Source organism: Natator depressus, chromosome 3, assembly GCF_965152275.1.
Source record: "Natator depressus isolate rNatDep1 chromosome 3, rNatDep2.hap1, whole genome shotgun sequence".
NCBI lineage: Eukaryota > Metazoa > Chordata > Testudines > Cheloniidae > Natator > Natator depressus.
The window spans coordinates 146,602,825-146,621,783 of NC_134236.1; the positions used below are offsets into that span (position 1 = coordinate 146,602,825).

At 43.1% G+C, this 18,959-nt stretch overlaps 1 protein-coding gene across 2 annotated transcripts in view; it reads left to right on the plus strand.

Annotated features, from left to right (window-relative positions):
* The window catches only part of VIT (vitrin), an 82,675-nt gene that overhangs the window by 24,522 nt on the left and 39,194 nt on the right, over positions 1 to 18,959 (plus strand). For both annotated transcript variants that reach the window (XM_074948993.1, XM_074948994.1), the window contains exons 3-9: positions 1,028 to 1,093; positions 2,025 to 2,181; positions 4,694 to 4,827; positions 9,238 to 9,315; positions 13,661 to 13,741; positions 15,773 to 15,973; positions 18,082 to 18,132. In XM_074948993.1, the coding sequence (XP_074805094.1) occupies positions 1,028 to 1,093; positions 2,025 to 2,181; positions 4,694 to 4,827; positions 9,238 to 9,315; positions 13,661 to 13,741; positions 15,773 to 15,973; positions 18,082 to 18,132 (768 nt within the window). The remainder of the gene's footprint in view (positions 1 to 1,027; positions 1,094 to 2,024; positions 2,182 to 4,693; positions 4,828 to 9,237; positions 9,316 to 13,660; positions 13,742 to 15,772; positions 15,974 to 18,081; positions 18,133 to 18,959) is intronic.

Here is an 18,959-nt window from a genome sequence, read left to right on the forward strand (position 1 = left end):
GTGCCCCCCAGCCCAATCAGATCCACAGCACTGTCAGGTCTCCCCCAGGCAGGGGAGAAGAGCATGAATCTGTGCGTTTAAACACAGTCAAGGATCTTGAAAAGCACATTCAACTTCTGTGTATTTCTAGCCACAAAAGGCAAGGAACAAGGTCCTAAATCAGACTGTGAACAACTGCAAATACATATGGGACTCAGGAGCGTGAGAATGTTTGTAATGCAGGTTAATGCACAATATAGTACCTATAACAAGTCCAGAAAATTTAACATTTTTGTATGACCATTAATTAGCAGACAGCCCTATAATGGTAAGTGAGATCTACCTGTCACCACCATATAGTTAACTCCCACATTAAAAAAAAAAAAAGCATTGAAATAGTTAAACTATAAACCTCAGCCTCTGGCGATACATTAACTGTAGGAGAATAGTAATTGCCAAACCAAATCAGGTCAGTGGTCCATCTAGTCTAGCAGCCTGTCTCCATCCGAGCCCAATACCACCTGCTTGGGCACTAAAACTTTCATCTGTGCTGTGTTAAGGAATAACCTGCGTATAGGGGAAGTTTCTTCCTAGCCAACCCCTCCCTAATCCCTCAGTTAATTGTTCGTTTGTGCAGCCATAAGGCATGAGGTTTTCTAACCCTAACGTTATTTATTCTATTTTATATACTAGTGGGTCCTCTCATTACTCATGAAAATGTCTAATCCTTTCTTGAGCCTGTTAAGCTCTTGGACTCAATTGCATCTTTTGGTAGTGAATTCCCGCAAGTTAATTATGTATTATGTGAAAATGTAAGTGTTCCAACAGCCAGTCAATCTCTACTTCCCTGCAAACAAACAAACACATACCACTGAAATATGTCTTTTCAAACAGAATTCTACTTGTTTCTGGAAAAATGTTAATTGCATTTTTTAAAACGGGTTGATTAATAATAAATCTGAGCTCCAGAAAATCCAGGCACAGAGGCATGTGCTGAAAGATGCTGGCAGTTGCCTGTTTACCTGACATTGTATTTTCTTTGTCTTAGCTTTGTTTCTGACTTGTACATATGCAACTAAAGAAGCTACAAAGAAGAACAAAAAGGCTAAACTATGTAAGTAGACTTAGCAGCATGCCTAATTGCTTCAAACAGGAATGTCCAGAAAAACAAACAAACGGAGTGAAGCTACGGCTATCTTCCGTCAACTCCTTGGCGCTTCTGTTAGGAACCATCAGGAAGATACAACAATACACAGCCCTTTTGTGTAAAACATATGCATCACATAATGAAATGTATATATCAAGTGAAATATATCTAATACAGCATATGGCATACTACATATAAATACTCAGATACCATAGTGAAGAGCCTGGTACAAAAGCCTAGGTAAGAGACATAAATATGTTGAAATACACACACTGGAAGGTGAAACCTGTGCATCTTAACCATTGGAAGGGGACATTATATAGGACTTCTAGCTACAATCCCAAAAGGACTTTTCTGTGCATTCAGTTTTGCTGCATTGGGTGAAATTCAAGCCTGCCACTAGGTTGTATAATCTAATTGGTGAAGAGCTTAAGTTTATATTTATATCTGTTGTTTGCTGTGCATAGCAGTCAAACATTTTTAATGGTTTATGGCAAGATCATAGTATTTTGCCACAGCCTTGCCTTGGTGGGTGAAACAGAACCATATTACCACAAGGGGAACACTGGCAGGCATTCTGCCTCAGAGATGCATACAACTCCCAGATCTCTCTTCTGCCCCTTTCCCCCATTGTATGACCACAATCTATCCCACAGTGATTAGAATCTTTTATATTACACTGGAGATTTCCCTGAGGGTCAGAAATGGCCATTGACTTCCTCAATCCAGCTTTTGTTACAACCCTCCCCTTGTCATGTATTTATGACGTTACTTGCAAACACCTCTTGTGCCCTGAAGGCATTCACCCATATGCTCAAAGAGGGCACTGTTGTGAGTTACATGGTTACACAACTATTGGAATACTAAATCTAACTTTTCAGATTTTTTGCATTCACAGATGTACCTGAGATAGACTGCGATATCAAAGCAGGGAAGATAATCAATCCAGAATTCATTGCAAAATGTCCACCGGGATGTCAAGACATAAAATACCGTGTTTATGGCACCGACATTTATGCTTCTTTTTCCAGTGTGTGCAGTGCTGCTATTCACAGGTCAGCCGCTTTAAACTACTGAGACACTGCAATACAGAATTATAATTCCAGTGTAGGGGGTCATTGGCTTTGCCCTAAACCCTGCCTGGTCTTTGCAGATTGGATTGTAGGCCACGATTCTTATAAAAAAAGAGTATAAGAGAGAGACAGTATTTGATGTGATGGGTCCAATCTGAGAGCGCTTGGCTCCCAAAACTTCTACTGAAATCATTTGTTGTTCCCAGCTCTGCCACTGGCCTGCAGGGTGACCTTGAGCAAGGCACTTCACCTCTGTGCCTGTTTCCCCATCTTTAAAGTAGGAATAATGACACTTTGTTGCAGAGGGATTTGAGATCTACTGATGAAAAGCGCTGTAAGAGCTACATGTTAGTTATTACTGAGTGTGCTCAGCACCTTACAGGAGGTGCTCAGACTTTTCCAGATCACTCATTTATGGATAGCAAATGACTGTTGTTGCACTATTTTATACCATCAGACGTGTTCATGGTGTCACATAAATAATAATCTCACTAATAATGTGTAGGCACCATAGGTTATCATGTCTCTTGGTAGGACTCTTTTTAGTGATCCAATTTAAGCTAGAAAAAGACCCTGAAAACATCCACTGAAAGCATCTGCTCCAAACCAGGGGCACCTGTAGCCTCCCGGATCAATGGGTACACTATACTTAATTGCCAAGGGGGCTCCAACCACCTGAAGCATGACCCTCTACCCCAGCACCACAATCCTAATCCCAACCCAGTGTGGAAGGGAGGGCTGGGGGAGTAGTAGTGGGGCGGGGGAGCAAGTCCATCCCACTCTCATCCTGTAGTGGTAGCTCCTGTCCCATGGGCTGGGCTCAGCTCCACAAATTGTGACCGGGCACTCAGGTTCAGCCCAGCTGCTCATGACTCCCGCTCCCGCTCCCGGTTTCCCCTCCTCACCAGGGGCTGGGAGGAATGTACATCTGGCTGTTTTTGCACTCTGGGGTGCAACTGAACCCAACCCACACTAAAGCCATCCATGCTCCAAATACTGAGTGACATAAACATGGCACAGAAAAACCAGAATTGGTGAAAAGGTACTTTACAAACTGCCACACCAAACTGCAAGCAATTCACTGGTGGAGTATAACGTAAACTGAGAGAGACACACTGTGTGGATAAAAACCCTATGCATCTCTTCATTGTACCAGCTAGCTTTTATGTATATAGACCACTGCCATCTGCTGGCGGAAGTCATATGCATTCAGGTGTTTGTTATTGAATTGTCAAGTAACTAGCTTACAAAAAACAAATTCTTCCCTCAAAATACTTGTGTACAATTCCCATTGACTGAAATGGGAATTGTGCATGAATATCTAGGGGCAGACAGGTTTGAATTGTTTTTGACACAAACACAACATACTGATCGAGGATGTAGTTTCTCCTGTAGCTTAAGTGGTAGAGGCCTATATTTTTGGAGCAGAAGGTCTCAGTTTTCTCTAGGTGCCATTTGTGTTTGGATTTGTTGACTATTCTGAAGTGTGTATGAAAGCTGTGAGTTTCCTTTCCTTCTATTGCCAGCAACAACTGAAATTATTCAAAGAGAAATGTAAAGCTCTAAGTTACTTTTCACCATTTTATGTTTCTCATTCCACTTAGCTTACACACTATAACTAGACTTCTCTGATTACAGTAGCAGTCCCTTCTTGGTTTTCAAACTAATGCTTCAGTGTCTGGGTTGCAGAAGCTGAGATGTTTTACACATTAGGATTCATATAATGTCATCACGCATGGTAAACACTTTGTAGCATTCAGCACACACACAAGCTGCCATGTTTTCCACTGATTTTAGTGGTGTTTCTTTTGATTTACATCAGGGTGAGATCAGAATCAGGCACAACCAGATACAGGTAATACATGGCTGATTTCTTTCGAACAGGGAAAATTCTAATTTCTGTGAAATAAAGGGGGAAATTACCCTCCTATTTGTCAAAATTTAGTTTAGATTCTTGGGCCCTGAATCTCGTCCTACTTACATATCCATAAATCACAACTCTCAGAGTTAATGTACGTACCATGGTATAAAGGCAGTGAGATCTGACTCAAGCTCTAGAGTCTACAATGTTAGAAGTTTTATGCTAAATCCTGCCTGACTTAAAAATCCAACTGAAGTCAACACGGTTGCACAAAGTAACTCAGGAAAGAGTTCTGCCCTTTTTTTCCTATAATTCTAGGGCTGGTACTTCAAGAGCCAGGGACATGTCTGACCAGCAGTGCCGGTTCAGAACAATGCCATCAGACACAATTAACTTCAGCCATATACTGACACTTGAGTCAGGTTAAAATACAAGACCCCTACGACAGCTGTAAGTGCACAAACACTTCTTAGCCGCAGACTTCTTCAAGTGGCACCAAGGACTGTTGTAACCTCAACCATGTCATTTAGAATGAGAGAGAACACTTTCCTAACTCTTGTATAGTTGAACATTTTCTAAGTTTCTCTACCTCATTTCTGATATCATTTAACACTTCCCAACCCCCTTTTGTAGTGGTACTATTGACAACTCAGGAGGGAAGATCCTTGTTCAGAAAGTTGCTGGACAATCTGGTTACAGAGGGAGCTTCTCCAGTGGAATCCGATCCTTGTCCCTACCACGCTGGAGGGAGTCCTTCATTGTTTCAGGTACTACCCTCCTTCCTCCCACAAAAAAAAAAAAAAAAATCTACAGAGCTAATTCAGTTATTATGTTACACTACCACACTTTAAAGTGACATGTACTCTATGCAAAGGACCTGGCCAGTTGAATGCATGACCAAAGCCCCATCACCCTGTTGTGTTGTTAAAAGCCCATCCAAATAAATGGTCACTCAGAGTAGACTGTATACCTTCATAATTTGATACCTCTGCTTTCTTACATGCTTTGATGTGCAGTGAAATAGATAACTGTGTTGACACAACGTATCATCTGGGGCATCTGAGTTAGCACCCATTTAAATAGATGGGGTGGTTCACAACTCAGAGCTATTGTCTGCCTGAATTTGCAGAGAGCCTGAAACATCTGTTTCAGTTAAACTCACTCCATGCTTTGAAGCTTTTCTTCTTAACCATAAACAGCAAAAAACATTTTGTTGCAGTTATTGGCCACAGCAGGCAGTCCCAGGGCTCTTTATTAAAAGAAATACATATCCTAATTAAAAAAGATTACCAGTCCCATATCTCAAACCGTATTCAGTGAATGCTCTTCAAGTGACTGCTCTGATGAGGCAGCATCCTGTCTTAAGTGACCATTTCAACGTATCCTAAATGTATTAATTACAGTTCTGCTCCACCTCTAGGAAGCAGCCGATTTGTGTTGGTCCATTGAATTCTTTCTTAAGTCAGATTTTGTTGTCCTGAATTCCTCCCCCACCTCCATACCAACACTTTACAACAACTTACACTAACTTAGGGCTTGTCTTTCCACCCCTCTGGGCACATGCTACACTGTAAATTGTAGAACGCTCTGAAGTGCTGCGCGCTCACTGTCCCATGTAGATCCTGCTGACGCACTCCAATCTAAAAGGTTCCTAGTGCACGTTGATGTAGTCCTGTTTCAAACAGAACCATGTTAACATACACTAGGAATCTGTGAGAGCATGACACTTCAGAGCGCTCTACTGTTTACAGTGTGATACGTGCCCCAGAGGGGTATAAAGACAAGCCCTGAGAGTCCCAGGACAAATTCAGAGGTGATGTGTAAATTAAGTCCCCTTACACTCACCTCTACCAATGCACAGAGAAGTCTAAGTTAGTACAGAAGGTGCTAACTTACGTTGTTTTATGTTGCTTCTGTATTAAACCTCCTGTCACACAAGCGTGCGATGGTGTGCACATTTCCACTGCTTGGCTAAGACAAGTAACCAGCTACTATTAGTTAACTACGAGTATTTCAGGCATACCTTGTGGAAAGATCAACACAGCACAAATGTATGAACAGCCATTCCCGAGAAATTCAAGTGAAGAAATATTTTTTCCTGTGAACAGCAAATAAAGGGTAGGAATATGATCAAACTGAGCTATCATTTGGAATTTGAATGAATGTTTGTGGATGCTCTTTTTGCGGCTTTCTAACAGCCCAGCCCTGGCTCACATTTTAAGAGGATTTACTTTGGATAGTTGGGAATTTCCGGTCATGGCCGAATTGCCTCTGGTACTTGCTTTCTTCTAACAACCAGCAAATTCTAACTTTGGGCTGTAAAGGGAAAAAAGGATTTCTTACCTGAATTGCTGCTCAGCTTCTACCCAGTGAGCTTTGGAGTCTCTCACAACAACACCTCCTGGTTACATAAACTCCATGGAATAGAGGGTGCAGAAGAAAGTTACAAACCTATGTAACAGAGATGGGAAGACTAGGTTCAACCCAGACTGGGTACACATAGGAATGATAACATTCAAATGCCTGGAATAAGGCCCCCAACCTGCCTGTGCTTAATTGTATGCACTGTGAGTAGCTTTACTGAAATCAGAGTTTAAGGCCAGATGGGACTACATCACAGGCCACTAAACTCCACTCAGTTACCTCTGCGTTGAATCCAATAACCTGGATTGGACTAAAGTATTACTGCAGTTCAGAGATTAAACTATAGCATGCCATGGGCAGAGAATAGGAGGGACTGAGGTACACCAATGCCCGAGGCCCCTGCAATGGCAGGGAATTGATTGGGTGAGTCAATGGGAGTAATCATAGTAGCTCATGCAGAAAGAGAGTTGTATTTAAAGGGAAGGGAGTCCTTACTGGGCCTTCTGAAACATGTGGTTTTCTTTGTGAGGAATTTAAAGGCTAAAAGATGGAGACCCATAACTCTTCATCTAGTTCTGCTTTAGTTGGCCTGTGGTTGGATGCAGACAAACCCCACTGGCAAAAAAAAGTTTACATTTGTTTGTGAATTATTAATTATAAGAAAAGAGATGCATAAAGACTAGAAATACAAAACACCTGAAAAGCCAGCTGAGGCATCTGACTCCAAGACAACTTTGACATCTGAGCTGAGAAATTGTCTATACACCAGCCAAGTTAGTTGTCAGCATATCAAGAGCATACATGGTATTGTATGGTGAAAGCGTGCTGACAGTTTGTTCCAGGATAGCAAACTTACCAGTTTAAATATCACAAACTATTGGGGTGAATAAGCATCTATACAAGAGACTGCAGAAGAGGAACAGTTAAGGGACCTGGCCTGGAGTGGTGTGACACAGGAGGAGTGGGGAACAAGCACAAGGCCTGGTCATCGGGATTGAAGTGGTGAGCACACTAGGAGGTATGCAAATGGATTCGTATTCATTTTCAAGCTCCAAAATGTCTTGGCACTCATGTGAATGACTCCATTCAGGTTAATGGGAGTTTTGTGGCTACTAGGTAAAGAAAAGAGAGTCCCAAATGTCTGAGTGTGCTAGTGACAAGTAAGTGGTGAGAGGATGGGGAAAATTTCACCTACGCACCTATTTTTCAAACATCCATATGTTCAACAATACTCAGGTTTTCAACCCATCTTTAACAGCAACCCCATCTTTTAACGCATATTATGGTTATACAAACTCCGACGGATTTTGTGGCAGCTTTCTTGTCAGTGTAAGAGTAGCACGATTGCCAGACCAAGAATCAGCTCTCCATTTAGAGCAGCTCCCACGGATGCATGGAACACACATGGGACCCAATAGTTCTTTACCAAAGACGCCAGAGCTCACCGAGTAGCCAGCCACGCTGAGCAATTTAGCGTTAGCTGCACATTTGCAGACATTATTTAAATTACAAATCAGATGTAGCATCAGATATTAAGACAAGAGCTGACTTTCACACCAGTTGTACGTCAGTGTAACTTCCTCAACTTCAGTGAAGCGACTTCTGACTTATAGCAGTGTAAGTGAGCGCTGAAACTGACCCTCGCATCTTGCCATGTTTAGAAAGGGAACTTAAGCAAATTCACTTCATCATCTGGTGATTTTATTGGTTACAACAGCTCAGGCTTTCAAAGGAAATGGAATAAAGGGGCTGGAGTTGCTACGAAGAGATTGAACTGGGGAACAAAGGCAATGCTTCTCTGACTGAACTATTGTCCTTATATGGAGAAGGTTAGATTCACCTATCCTTACACCGGCATAAACCCCAGCAGGGGCCCCTGGTTGTAGAAAATCCACTAGGGGATGAGGCTCTGGCAGAACAAGACTGCCACACAACTCAAAAAGTAAAGGCTGGCACCATCTGACATGAGATGTTGCCTTGGTGATGCTGATTCAGTGCCTCTCCTCAGTAGCACCTACTGGCAGAGCTTTTATGGAAGTTAATGCTTAAGCAGAAACACCCCCTGTCATCCACACTGGTACATCACCTCTATGGCACAGTTGCAGGGGAAGGGGAGAGAATTACTGTTGCTGGGGTAGGGAAATGCAATTCACATCCTTCTGTGCCAACTTTTCTGAATCTGGCCTATAGTATAGAGTGTCCTTTGGCTTCTCTAGTACTGGGAACGCAACAGCAGAAAAACTACTACTTAAGAGAAGTCCTCATAGCCACCTGTGTCAACAGAAATGCCATCTGGTGTGGCACTAGAAAGGTCTGTGGTTTAGAGCATAACTGAACTATGCCTCATTTTCAAGGGAAGGTACCCTCATTTTAGATCCAGATATAACTACCATATGTCCCAGCACACACACGGGATTCTCACTGTTATTATTGTAAATGACACATTAGAAATGATGTATCATGAAACAGAGGTTTAAAAAAAAGTCATGTCATTAAAGAAAGGGATCCCATGTCATTCATTTAGAGCTTCTTGCATTAGTACTTCACTTGTTCCCCTTATTTAGATATTGACGTGTTTAGTGAAATGATTTTTAGACATTATCATGAAATCAAGGAGAACTGAGGGAATTACGGGGTTCATTACATTTGATGCAAATTTTGCCCTACGAGAACTTGAAATTCTTTGGATGTCAGCTTGTCATGTGGGTTATATTTTAGAATTAAACTGAGCTATTTACAGGACTGTTTTCCATTTCATTAAAAGGCTCCTAGGCCATACAGTTCTGAATCTGATATATTCTTTTCTTTTGCAGAAGGCAAACCAAAGAAAGGTGTGACATACCCATCAACTCTTGAATATTCTTCCTCAAAAAGCTCACCTGCTAAAGCAGGCAAGTAATTACAGTTGATGTTCCGTCATATTTTATACATATGTTCCATATATATATATATATGTATGTATATTAGATGAGGGCATGGTATAAGGTTTTTATCGGTATGAGTCAGAAATAATGCATCATCACTTGGTATTAACTCCCAAATTGGTGTTAATACTTTATACAAAACCATCATATGCTTTTCTCTAATATATGTGGCAACAATGCCAGAATTCTAGAACATTGTTATTTATTGCTATCTTTCCCCACAGACCTCTTTCCCCCAGTGTTTTTTCTTGCTTTAAGTCAGAGGATATGATTCTGTACCACTTGCATGAATGAGTTTTGGATTCCACCTGTGGTTGGGGGTATATATTTCCCTTTTCGTCTGATGATATTTACTCATCCCTCTTTGGATGATCAACTGCATGGATAATAATACATAAAAACCACAATAAGTACGTCAACTGACAACAGCCCCAGCCCTTTCAAAGAACTGCCAGCCTAGTGCAGTAATGGGCACCTTCCCTATGGACACCTTTCTAAGCTGCACTCTATTCTACGTCCCTGGTATAAAATCAGTTGAAATCAATGGACAGCCTCCCATCAACTTCAATGAGCTTTGGATCGGGTCTTATACCAGTTAATCTCTGGTATATTGACTATTGTTAATGTCTTTGTCACTAAAATGCAGTAGATATCTGCATCAGTGTAATGCACACAGGAGCCACTGGGGTTGTAATAGAGGGCAGATCTATTGTTGATAAGCATATGAAAACAGTACTGAATGGCCCCAGCCCTAATCAGACATCCTATTTGGCCATCACATGTGATTGACTGTGTGAGATGATGCCCTGGGTATACCCCTACCACTTTCTTATAGTGCTATGCACTTTTCTGTTAGTGATTCACAGCCTGCCAGTGTGATTTCTGAACCTTGATGAGGTTATCCACTACTATTTAGCAGTGCTACCATGTGGCTATTTTGTGGCTTCTCAGTGAGTTCACGGGTTTATCGACATGTGGATTCTGGACACGCTCATGCTGGACAAATGTTTGTAGCTACTAACGTTACCCAATTGCACATTATTGCATGAAAGTAAAATATGGGGGTTGTTATCCTCAAAGTCATGGGCTGGTTTTTTTGCACAATTACATATGACACTTGCATATTCTAGTTGCTTGTATTGCAAATATATAGCTCAAAATCCACGCACTTTGTTCTCAGCGCATGTTCACAGCACAAAAATAAGACTTTGTTTCTATCATTTCATAGACTACCAGGGTTGGAAGAGACCTCAGGAGGTCATCTAGTCCAACTGCCTGCTTTTTATTGGATCAATGAAGTGTCCTAGTTACAGAAATCTCAGGGCACGTGCACAAATTTAACACAAGTGACTCGTAGCCTAAATTTTAAGCTGTATTGAGGACCGGTTAGTTTACCCCGAAACATTTTCAGCAGAGACTTTGCACCTACAAAGTGAGTTACATTTGCAAATCTAAGTATTTTCACCTCTCAGTGACTGATTTGCATTCATAGACAAATATTTACAGGTGCAAGTGTTCAGGTTTGTGCCTGCAATTCAAACAGGCCAACCAAAAAAAAAAGAAAGCACAACCTTCCCAGGCACATATTGTATGGGGACAAATCACACCCATGGAAGTGAGACCATGCTTTTGAAAATTTGTCTCCTTACAGGAAAAGGAAAAGAAAACCAAAAGACTTACCCCAAATACAACCACTTATTGAGCCCCCTACCACAGCTGGGAACACCAGGGCAGGTGCCATCACAGCCATGGGATAGGACTTTAAAGCCTCAATGGACTGCAATCAGTCTACCTCAAAATACTATTTCTGCGATTGGTGCTCTGATCACATCTCATACCAGAAATTAATCCAAGGAAGCCTCATCCAACCACTTCTCAATTACACGTCCAATATGTGAGTGGCCTCGGCCATCAGCAAACCATGGATGGCAGAAAATGTATTGGCCATTGGTCTTCCATTAAACAGCATGAACTGGAAAAGATCCTGGCAAGTGATGTTGTGTGCTGTTGAGAGGAAAGCTCCAAGATGACCAAAGGGATTAATAACAATTCCTGTATCAAACCCAGTCTTTGATTAATCTTCCGACATGTTTCTCCTCAGCTCAATTCCACATGAACCAGAGAGCCCTGACCCCCCCCCTCCCCAAGGAGCACTCTTCCCACCAGACATCCATGTTCCCAGCCAAACTGTGCCTATCAAAGGAGCACAGCTGTGCCATTGATTTGTCACATTAGGGTTTCTGTAAAGGATACAGGATCCTTGTAACAGAAGGTTACCTCTTCCTTATCTGAGAAGTGCCAGCTTTACTCCAATTTAAGACATTACAGCCACTTTACATGACTAGAAAATTGAACTCATTATCTCCAGCTGCTACTGGTTGGCTGCCAGATAGTCAAAACACCCTCTTCACACATGGTTGTCTACCATTGTCCCAATGGCCCTAGAGACTCACGACACCTGATATATTCTCTTTTTGCTTTTTAATGCAACTGGCAGTGGCAGCGTCCCACCCCAAAACCTGTGCAGAGCAATAAATGTCTCCCAAGTTATAACTACTCACAGCTGGTACAAACAGACAACAGCTGCTGGTTTAAAAAAGAATCCAAATTAATGTGGAAGTTATAACTCTAGGGTCAGCTCTAAAATAAGACAGCACTGCTGAAAAAGAGAGAGAAAACTAAACACCAAAACCTCCAGTATTCGCTCTGACGCTGATTCATCAAAGCCCTTCAGCATGTGCTGAATTAAGTCAATCAGATCTATATACATGCTGAAGGGCTTTGCTGAATCAGGGTATTGGACAACCCTTCCATACTTGGGGTTAAGGAAATTTAGGATGGAATGACCTGTGACTGCATTTTAATTAATGACTGAAATATAACATACAAACTAGTACTAACCAGCCACTCTACACACATTAAAGCTTTGGTCCTACTTTAAGATGCAACTACTCATACGCTCAAAGGCAAGCACATTCAAAAGTGTTTGCAGGAGCATGGTTTAAATGACTTTCAATAGCAATCAGGAGTCAGAAAAATTCTTGCAGTTTGTGATCTTTCTGAGGGCATCAAGTTACTTGGAAGCAGAATCAACATAATGATTTGTAAATTATCTGAATTTTGCTGTATTATTAGCCAAACCTTACATTTTTTGGTTCAGTTCAAAAGTCCCAGTGAAGCCCATAGGAGTTTTGTCAGAGTAAAGGACTGCAGAATTTGGTGGGATAAGACTTGCATCAAGGAAGTAATAGTGTACTCCAATTCCAAAGTATACCATAGTCTAGAGCAGTGGTTCTCAACCAGGGGTACGCAGAGGTCTTTCGGGGGTTACATCAACTCATCTAGATCAGTGTTTCACAACGTGGGGGCTGTGAGCATCAGGGGGGACACAAGTGCAGGGCTGGAGTTAGGGAGTGGCAAGCAGGGCAAATGCCTGGAGCCCCACACCACAGTGGGCCCCACCAAGCGAAGTTACATGCTTCAGCCCTGGGCAGCAGGGCTCGGGTTTCAGATTCCTGAAAAGGATTCAGTAGTCTGGAAAGGTTGAGAACCACTGGTCTAGAGATACTAATTTATTTGTCCCTAGACAATCTGGTGATTTAGGCTCAGTAAATGGGAGAAACAAAATGGTTTTCTTTCTCCGAATGCTACATTTTGAAAGGTGCTTGTGTAGAGGCACTCACCTCTCGAGTGCCTCTTCGCTGTGGGTGCAGTTGCACAGTCCTTTGCTCACCCCGTTGCCTCCTGCAGGCTGCCAGCTGACCTTGTTGGGTCTTCAGTGCCTTGGACACAAAGTCTACATGGAAGAGTCTAATTAATAAACCGTCTATTTGCTAGGGTCTTCAGCCCCAGTTCTGGGCCCTTCCAATTCAGCTGTTTTTTCAACCTCCCAAACAAGCTCCATCCCCTATTGGGGGTTTATGCTACTTGACTTGTGGCCAGTCGGGGAGCACAGGCCTACCCACAACCAACACGTCATCCCTCAAGGTACTTTGGCCAGAGAGGAGCCCCCCTCTGGTCCAAGCCAGGAACTGATCTGCTAAGGCCAGACTTCTCCGTCTATCTGGACCAGCATGACCCTGATTGGCTGTTAATAGCCCCTCGAGCCTTTGGAAGACCAGGTCTATAGTTTCCAAAATGGCCACTCCAGAAAGTCCTCTCTAGACAAATTCGGAAGACCCACCTTCTTTGTTATTTTCCTCTCAGCTTGCTGCTTCTTGGGGCAGGGTGTAGTAGAGCAGCTAGACCCCCCAGCAGAGAGCTTCATAGGCCAAACACACCCCTTCACAGTGCTTTATTTTCTTTCATACAGAACCTAAAAAGTTGGCACAAGATATAAAGGCTACCAAGAATACAGACACCTCTAATGCATCAGAAAAATCACCTGAACAAGGTATGGGCTGTGGATCACAGCAAATCCTTAGACATGAATTAGCCCTTCAGTCTAAAAAGTCTGCAGTGGGTTACAAAAAATAATATGAATTTGTAATGTATACCAGTCTACCTCTCCTGCAGCCTCTATTCTGGATTCGCATAGCAAGAGAATGAACCTCTGCTTCTGCAAACCATCACCAAAGAGCATGCCAAGATAAGGGAGGAGAGGGGAATGAGGATGCAAGGGCACCATCACAACCTAAGCTTTGCATGTAACATGGTATTGCTCTACTGCAGTGCAATATTAAGGCCTTCACTGTGGCTTTCAGCCACTCCTTTGCACTGGCAGGAGGTGGGCAGTCTCTAAGGTGCCACAAGTACTCCTTTTCTTTTTGCGAATACAGACTAACACGGCTGTTACTCTGAAAAGTGGCTGAACAGCAACTCTCAGAAGTACTGTAGCTCAGGTAGGCATAATGCTTCCAGGTCCACTGGATACGAACTCACAGCAGTGTCCACCACTACCCTCTTGCAGGGTACAATGTGTTCTCCCCTTGGCCAGCACAGCAGGAAGGACAGAGCCATGTTTCCACCGTCAGCACAATCCTTCCTCGTCCCCACAGGGGTTTCTAGTATTGTTGCCATCTTCAGATTTCCCTGGTTCTTGCATGCTGTGGGTACAAAGATCAAGAATATGCCTTTTCCCTGGCACCTGGGTACAAAGTTAGATGGGAGGACTTGTTGTGCGAGCTACCTTTTTCCCTTTAGCACATCTGTGCATGACAAGGCACAATTCAGCTCTAAGGAAATTGTTTCTGTTAATTTTTCCAATTCATCTGTTTTGGTTTTTTTAGCTCTCTTTGTTACCCCTTTAAAACTGTCTGAGGTTTGAATTTTTAACTGGCTAGCAGCAGGTAGTAATTAATCCAGCAGACAGTATCAGGGATGATGCTTTCCAACAGGAGAACACTAGGCTGTGCTGAGGTAGCCATGAACGGATTGAATAATGATACACAACCCTGCTTTAATTCCCATAATTTCTTAGGCCTTCCTTGAGGCTGTGAGCTAAGTGGAGAGGAACTGGATTGAGGGCGGTGGTGTGAAATGTTTGTTTCTATGGCAGTTTTTGTAGATAGACTGAGAGGGCAGATTTAAGGGGGTTATTTTTAAAGCTGATAAATTATATATAAAAACACATAAAATCATTTCATATAGCGATATTTAGGAGGCACATCTGGCAGCTAGAAAATTTAGAAGCATCTCATTTTCCCCTCCATCATAATAGTGGGTATCCGCACTTTAAAAGAACTGGTCTGAGATGAGTCAAATTTAGAACAATATAGGCCCCCCAAAATATTGTCCTATCCCCACCTCACCTCATCTCGGCTAAACAGGTGGAAGCTGTTCTGATCTTGACACAATTCCCTGAAACACTTTCCCTAGAAGTCGTCCATACGTCAGCAAACTTGCAGGACTGTGGTAGGTACCACATATTTCAGCTTTGCTCAGTGACACATTTAATGATTTTACAGTACGTCAGGTAAAATGAGTTACATTTACTTGGAGTTTCTAGTTGCCTTATCATGTAGAGAAGATATGCCAGTGCAATAGAAATTGACTGCAAAACAGCAGTATCAGGAACGTTGTGTTTTTGATATACTTGTCAGATTCATAGATTCTCTTGTGAAAGTGGAGAAACTGTAGGGGAGAATCAAGGGCATGAATGCTCCAGATTAATTCCTTGTTTAGTAACTACTTTCCACAGAATGGTGCAATACTATGTCACATCAAGACATATGCTATATATCCACACAGCAGTGAAGGCATGAATTGGTTTGGTGCTTATAGACATTTTCAGGGTTGTGGCCAGAATGAACTTGGGCTACTTTGTTGTTCACTTTAAACAAGTTGACACCATTTATGATGTTTCTACATATGTCATATCTAATTATATGTTTTTTTATATATATATATATAACTTTTAAACACTTTAAACCTTATAGCAGATGCTATATATATATATAACTTTTAAACACTTTAAACCTTATAGCCGATGCACTCCGCAAAGAATATCAGACGTCTCCGGGACCGGTACCAACTACACAAGTTATACCCACAACTCTGAAGCCAACCACAACTCTGGAACCCATCAGCACAACACCAAAGCCAACTACAATCCCTGCAACAACCGGCACTACAACTATCACCGCTGCCAAACCTCGACCTGCAGTGCATAGGGTCAGGGATACAGGTCGGTAGAATGAAGGCAGGGATTTGTACCGTCATGTTGACCTTCAATTTTCCTAATAAATAATAATAATAATATTTCAAGAATAGGTCAAAGTCTGATTGGCCCTTGTTTAATAGACCATCAAAATGTATTAAATAATACAATGTATGAAAGAATCAGCAGAAAGGAGGGGTGAAATTAGTGCGTTAAGAGTGCTGATATGAATTTCTGAGCGGTTACAAAGCCCATCTGGAAGAAAGTATGCTTCATAAACATAAACCCCATATTATGTAAGTATAGACTGTTATAGCTAAAAGTGGCTACACTCATATTAGTTATCTACAAGTCTATATATATTCTCAGGAGTAAGACGTGCTACTTATGGATACTACTTCCATATAGATAAAATACAGACTTACATCTGAATTGCATTGTTCCACCTGAGTTCGGACCCTCACCTGCCCACAATACAATCATGATAATTTAAAATATATTATTCAACAAATATTCCTTTGAATGATTTGGCCAGCTGTACAGGTGGGCTGATAATTTAACACAGAGATTTGAGAATCGTTTCATGATAACTTTCAAATGCATTACTCAAAATAGATTTTTTGCAATTACTTTCCTTCTCAATCCTAGTTTGACCCTAAAAAGGACCCTTAGTGTAAGCAGGGGAATAGTCCAGCTATTGTGGGGAACTTTCCTGGCTTCTACACTACCCCGGTGAAGTGGGCTAGCGAAAGGATCCGAGTCCTCGGTCCCACTTCCTTTACCTAGTGGCCTCCCTGCCCTTGAGGACTCCCCTTCCACTCTCCTGTCTGGCAGAGTCCTCATAACCCCAACAAGGCTGGGCCCAGGATTCCTGGGGGGCTCGACCCCCAACCCTGCTGTGGTCATCTAGGACAGGGGCTAGGGTGTCCCCACTCCAGGGTACTCTCTCTGCACTGGGCACTTCTCTGACCCACTGACCATTGCATACAAGTTAAAGCAAATGCAAGTTATTTAATCAACAATTAATTTTAAAAAGAATAAGGAAAAATGGGAAAGGTTAAAGGAAACATCACCCCGCTCTGTGGCAGGGAACATCACAAACAGTGTCTCTGGAATGTCAGGGCAGTTCACAGTCTGTTCCTTGTAGGTCCCAGGCCGCCTTCTCAGGCCCTGGCTGTGCTGCAGGGATGCTGTGGGTTGGACACTTGCTCTGGTGGTGGCCTCACGCTCTCAGGCTCTAGGTGGTAGGACCCTTCTTCCCAGTGTCGCCCCCACCCTGTCGGGGTTACGATCCAAGCCTGGCCTGCAGAGCCTCTTGGCTGAGGTGTCTCCCTGTGCTGGGCCCGGTGCCCAGGGTCCTCCTCGCTCTTCCCAGCTGCTCACCACACCCAGCTCTGGACTGCTCCAGCCCCAGCTCCACCACTCTGTCTCTGCACTGCTGCTGCTCTGCCTCCAGCTCCCTGGGCTGCTGCTTTGGCCCCTCTGGCTCTGGTTGCTGCAGCTCTGCTCCCAGGACAAGTCTGCTCTGCAGGCTGCTTCTGTGACTCTGCTCCCAGCACTGACCTGCTTCCTGGGCTGCTTTTCTGGCCCCTCTGGCTCTGGTTGCTGCAGCTCTGCTCCCAGGGCAAGTCTGCTCTCTCTGGGCTGTGCCTCTGGCTTTGGGGCTGCAGCTCTGCTCCCAGGACAGGGTCTGCTCTCTCTGGATCTGGCACAGCTCTGCTCCCCAGCTCAGCTCGGGCCCCTGCTTTCTCCTTAGCTCAGCCCCACTCTGTCTGACCCAGGCAATTCCAGCTCACACGGAGGACAGGACCTCTCTGATTCCCTGATTAGCCTGCCCGCCGTCATTCAGGCTGACCTGGAGCATTGGCCTCTCCCCATTGTTCCTGGGGGCTGTCAGTCTCAGGGTCCTGATTCCCCATCGACGCTTCCCCCTTTTTAGTACTGGGAGCTAGCAACTAAAACACCCCCACTGAATGTTAGTCCCCTTACATTAGCAAGAGCTCTCTACTATGGACTTTGCTCACCTGATTTTCCCTGATCCTCCCCCACCCCCACTTTCATTCATTAACAAGCATGTACACTGTTCCTATTGTTTAACACCTTTTAAAGTTAGAAACTGTTTTGTTTCTGCCTAGGTCCTAGCAGCGTCCATCCAGTTTATTCAGCTGTGGCAGCTGCAGCATCAAGTAAGTACAGTGCTGCAGCTCATGGTTGTGAGGAGTGGATAAAGTGCATATTAAAGCAGCAGTGTTGCAGTGTCATTAAGGCTCAGATTTGCAAAACTGGAGTGAAATCCTGGCCCAATGAAGCCAATGGCAAAACTCGCATGGACTTCAGGACGACCAGGATTTCAGCCCAGTTTTTAAAGTGGAACTTGAGGAAATCCTACACAAACCTGGGTCAGCATTTACAAACATGGGGGCCTGTAATGAATCCTCTAAATCTGTATGTAAACATGAAAATAAACATATAGCCTAATTTGCAGAGATGCTGAGCACCCACAACTCCAGTGGGAGATATTGGTGCTCAGCATCTCCAAAAATGAACCACTGTTACCTAGGTGTCTAACTTGAGACATTTGTTTGCAAGTTTCTGCCTTGGTAAACTGTGGGTGCTCAGTCTTCTAACACTTGAATTTTTCCAAGCCCCCTGAGTTACTTGATGCATATTTTCACATTGGCCCCTCTGGTCTTACACTCTCCCCCCTCCCGCTGCCAAAAAACAAAACTTGAATATTGCTCTGACATATGTAATTCAGACTGTGGGATAATTATTTAAACTCGCTCAGTGAGAGCTGAAAGCTTTGAACACTGACCTAAGTTAGGCCAGTGCTGTTTGGAAAACCTCAGACCAAGACTCAGGGTCTGGCATAAATGTGATGTTTTTCCTGGCTTTGCATTAGTGTTATTGATAACAGCATCATGTTTGGTCAAAGCTCCTCCTTCATCTTGATCCAGAAACCTGCTTCCATTCTAGCCCGCAAGCTGTAATACAAATATTTGAAGCAACTTGC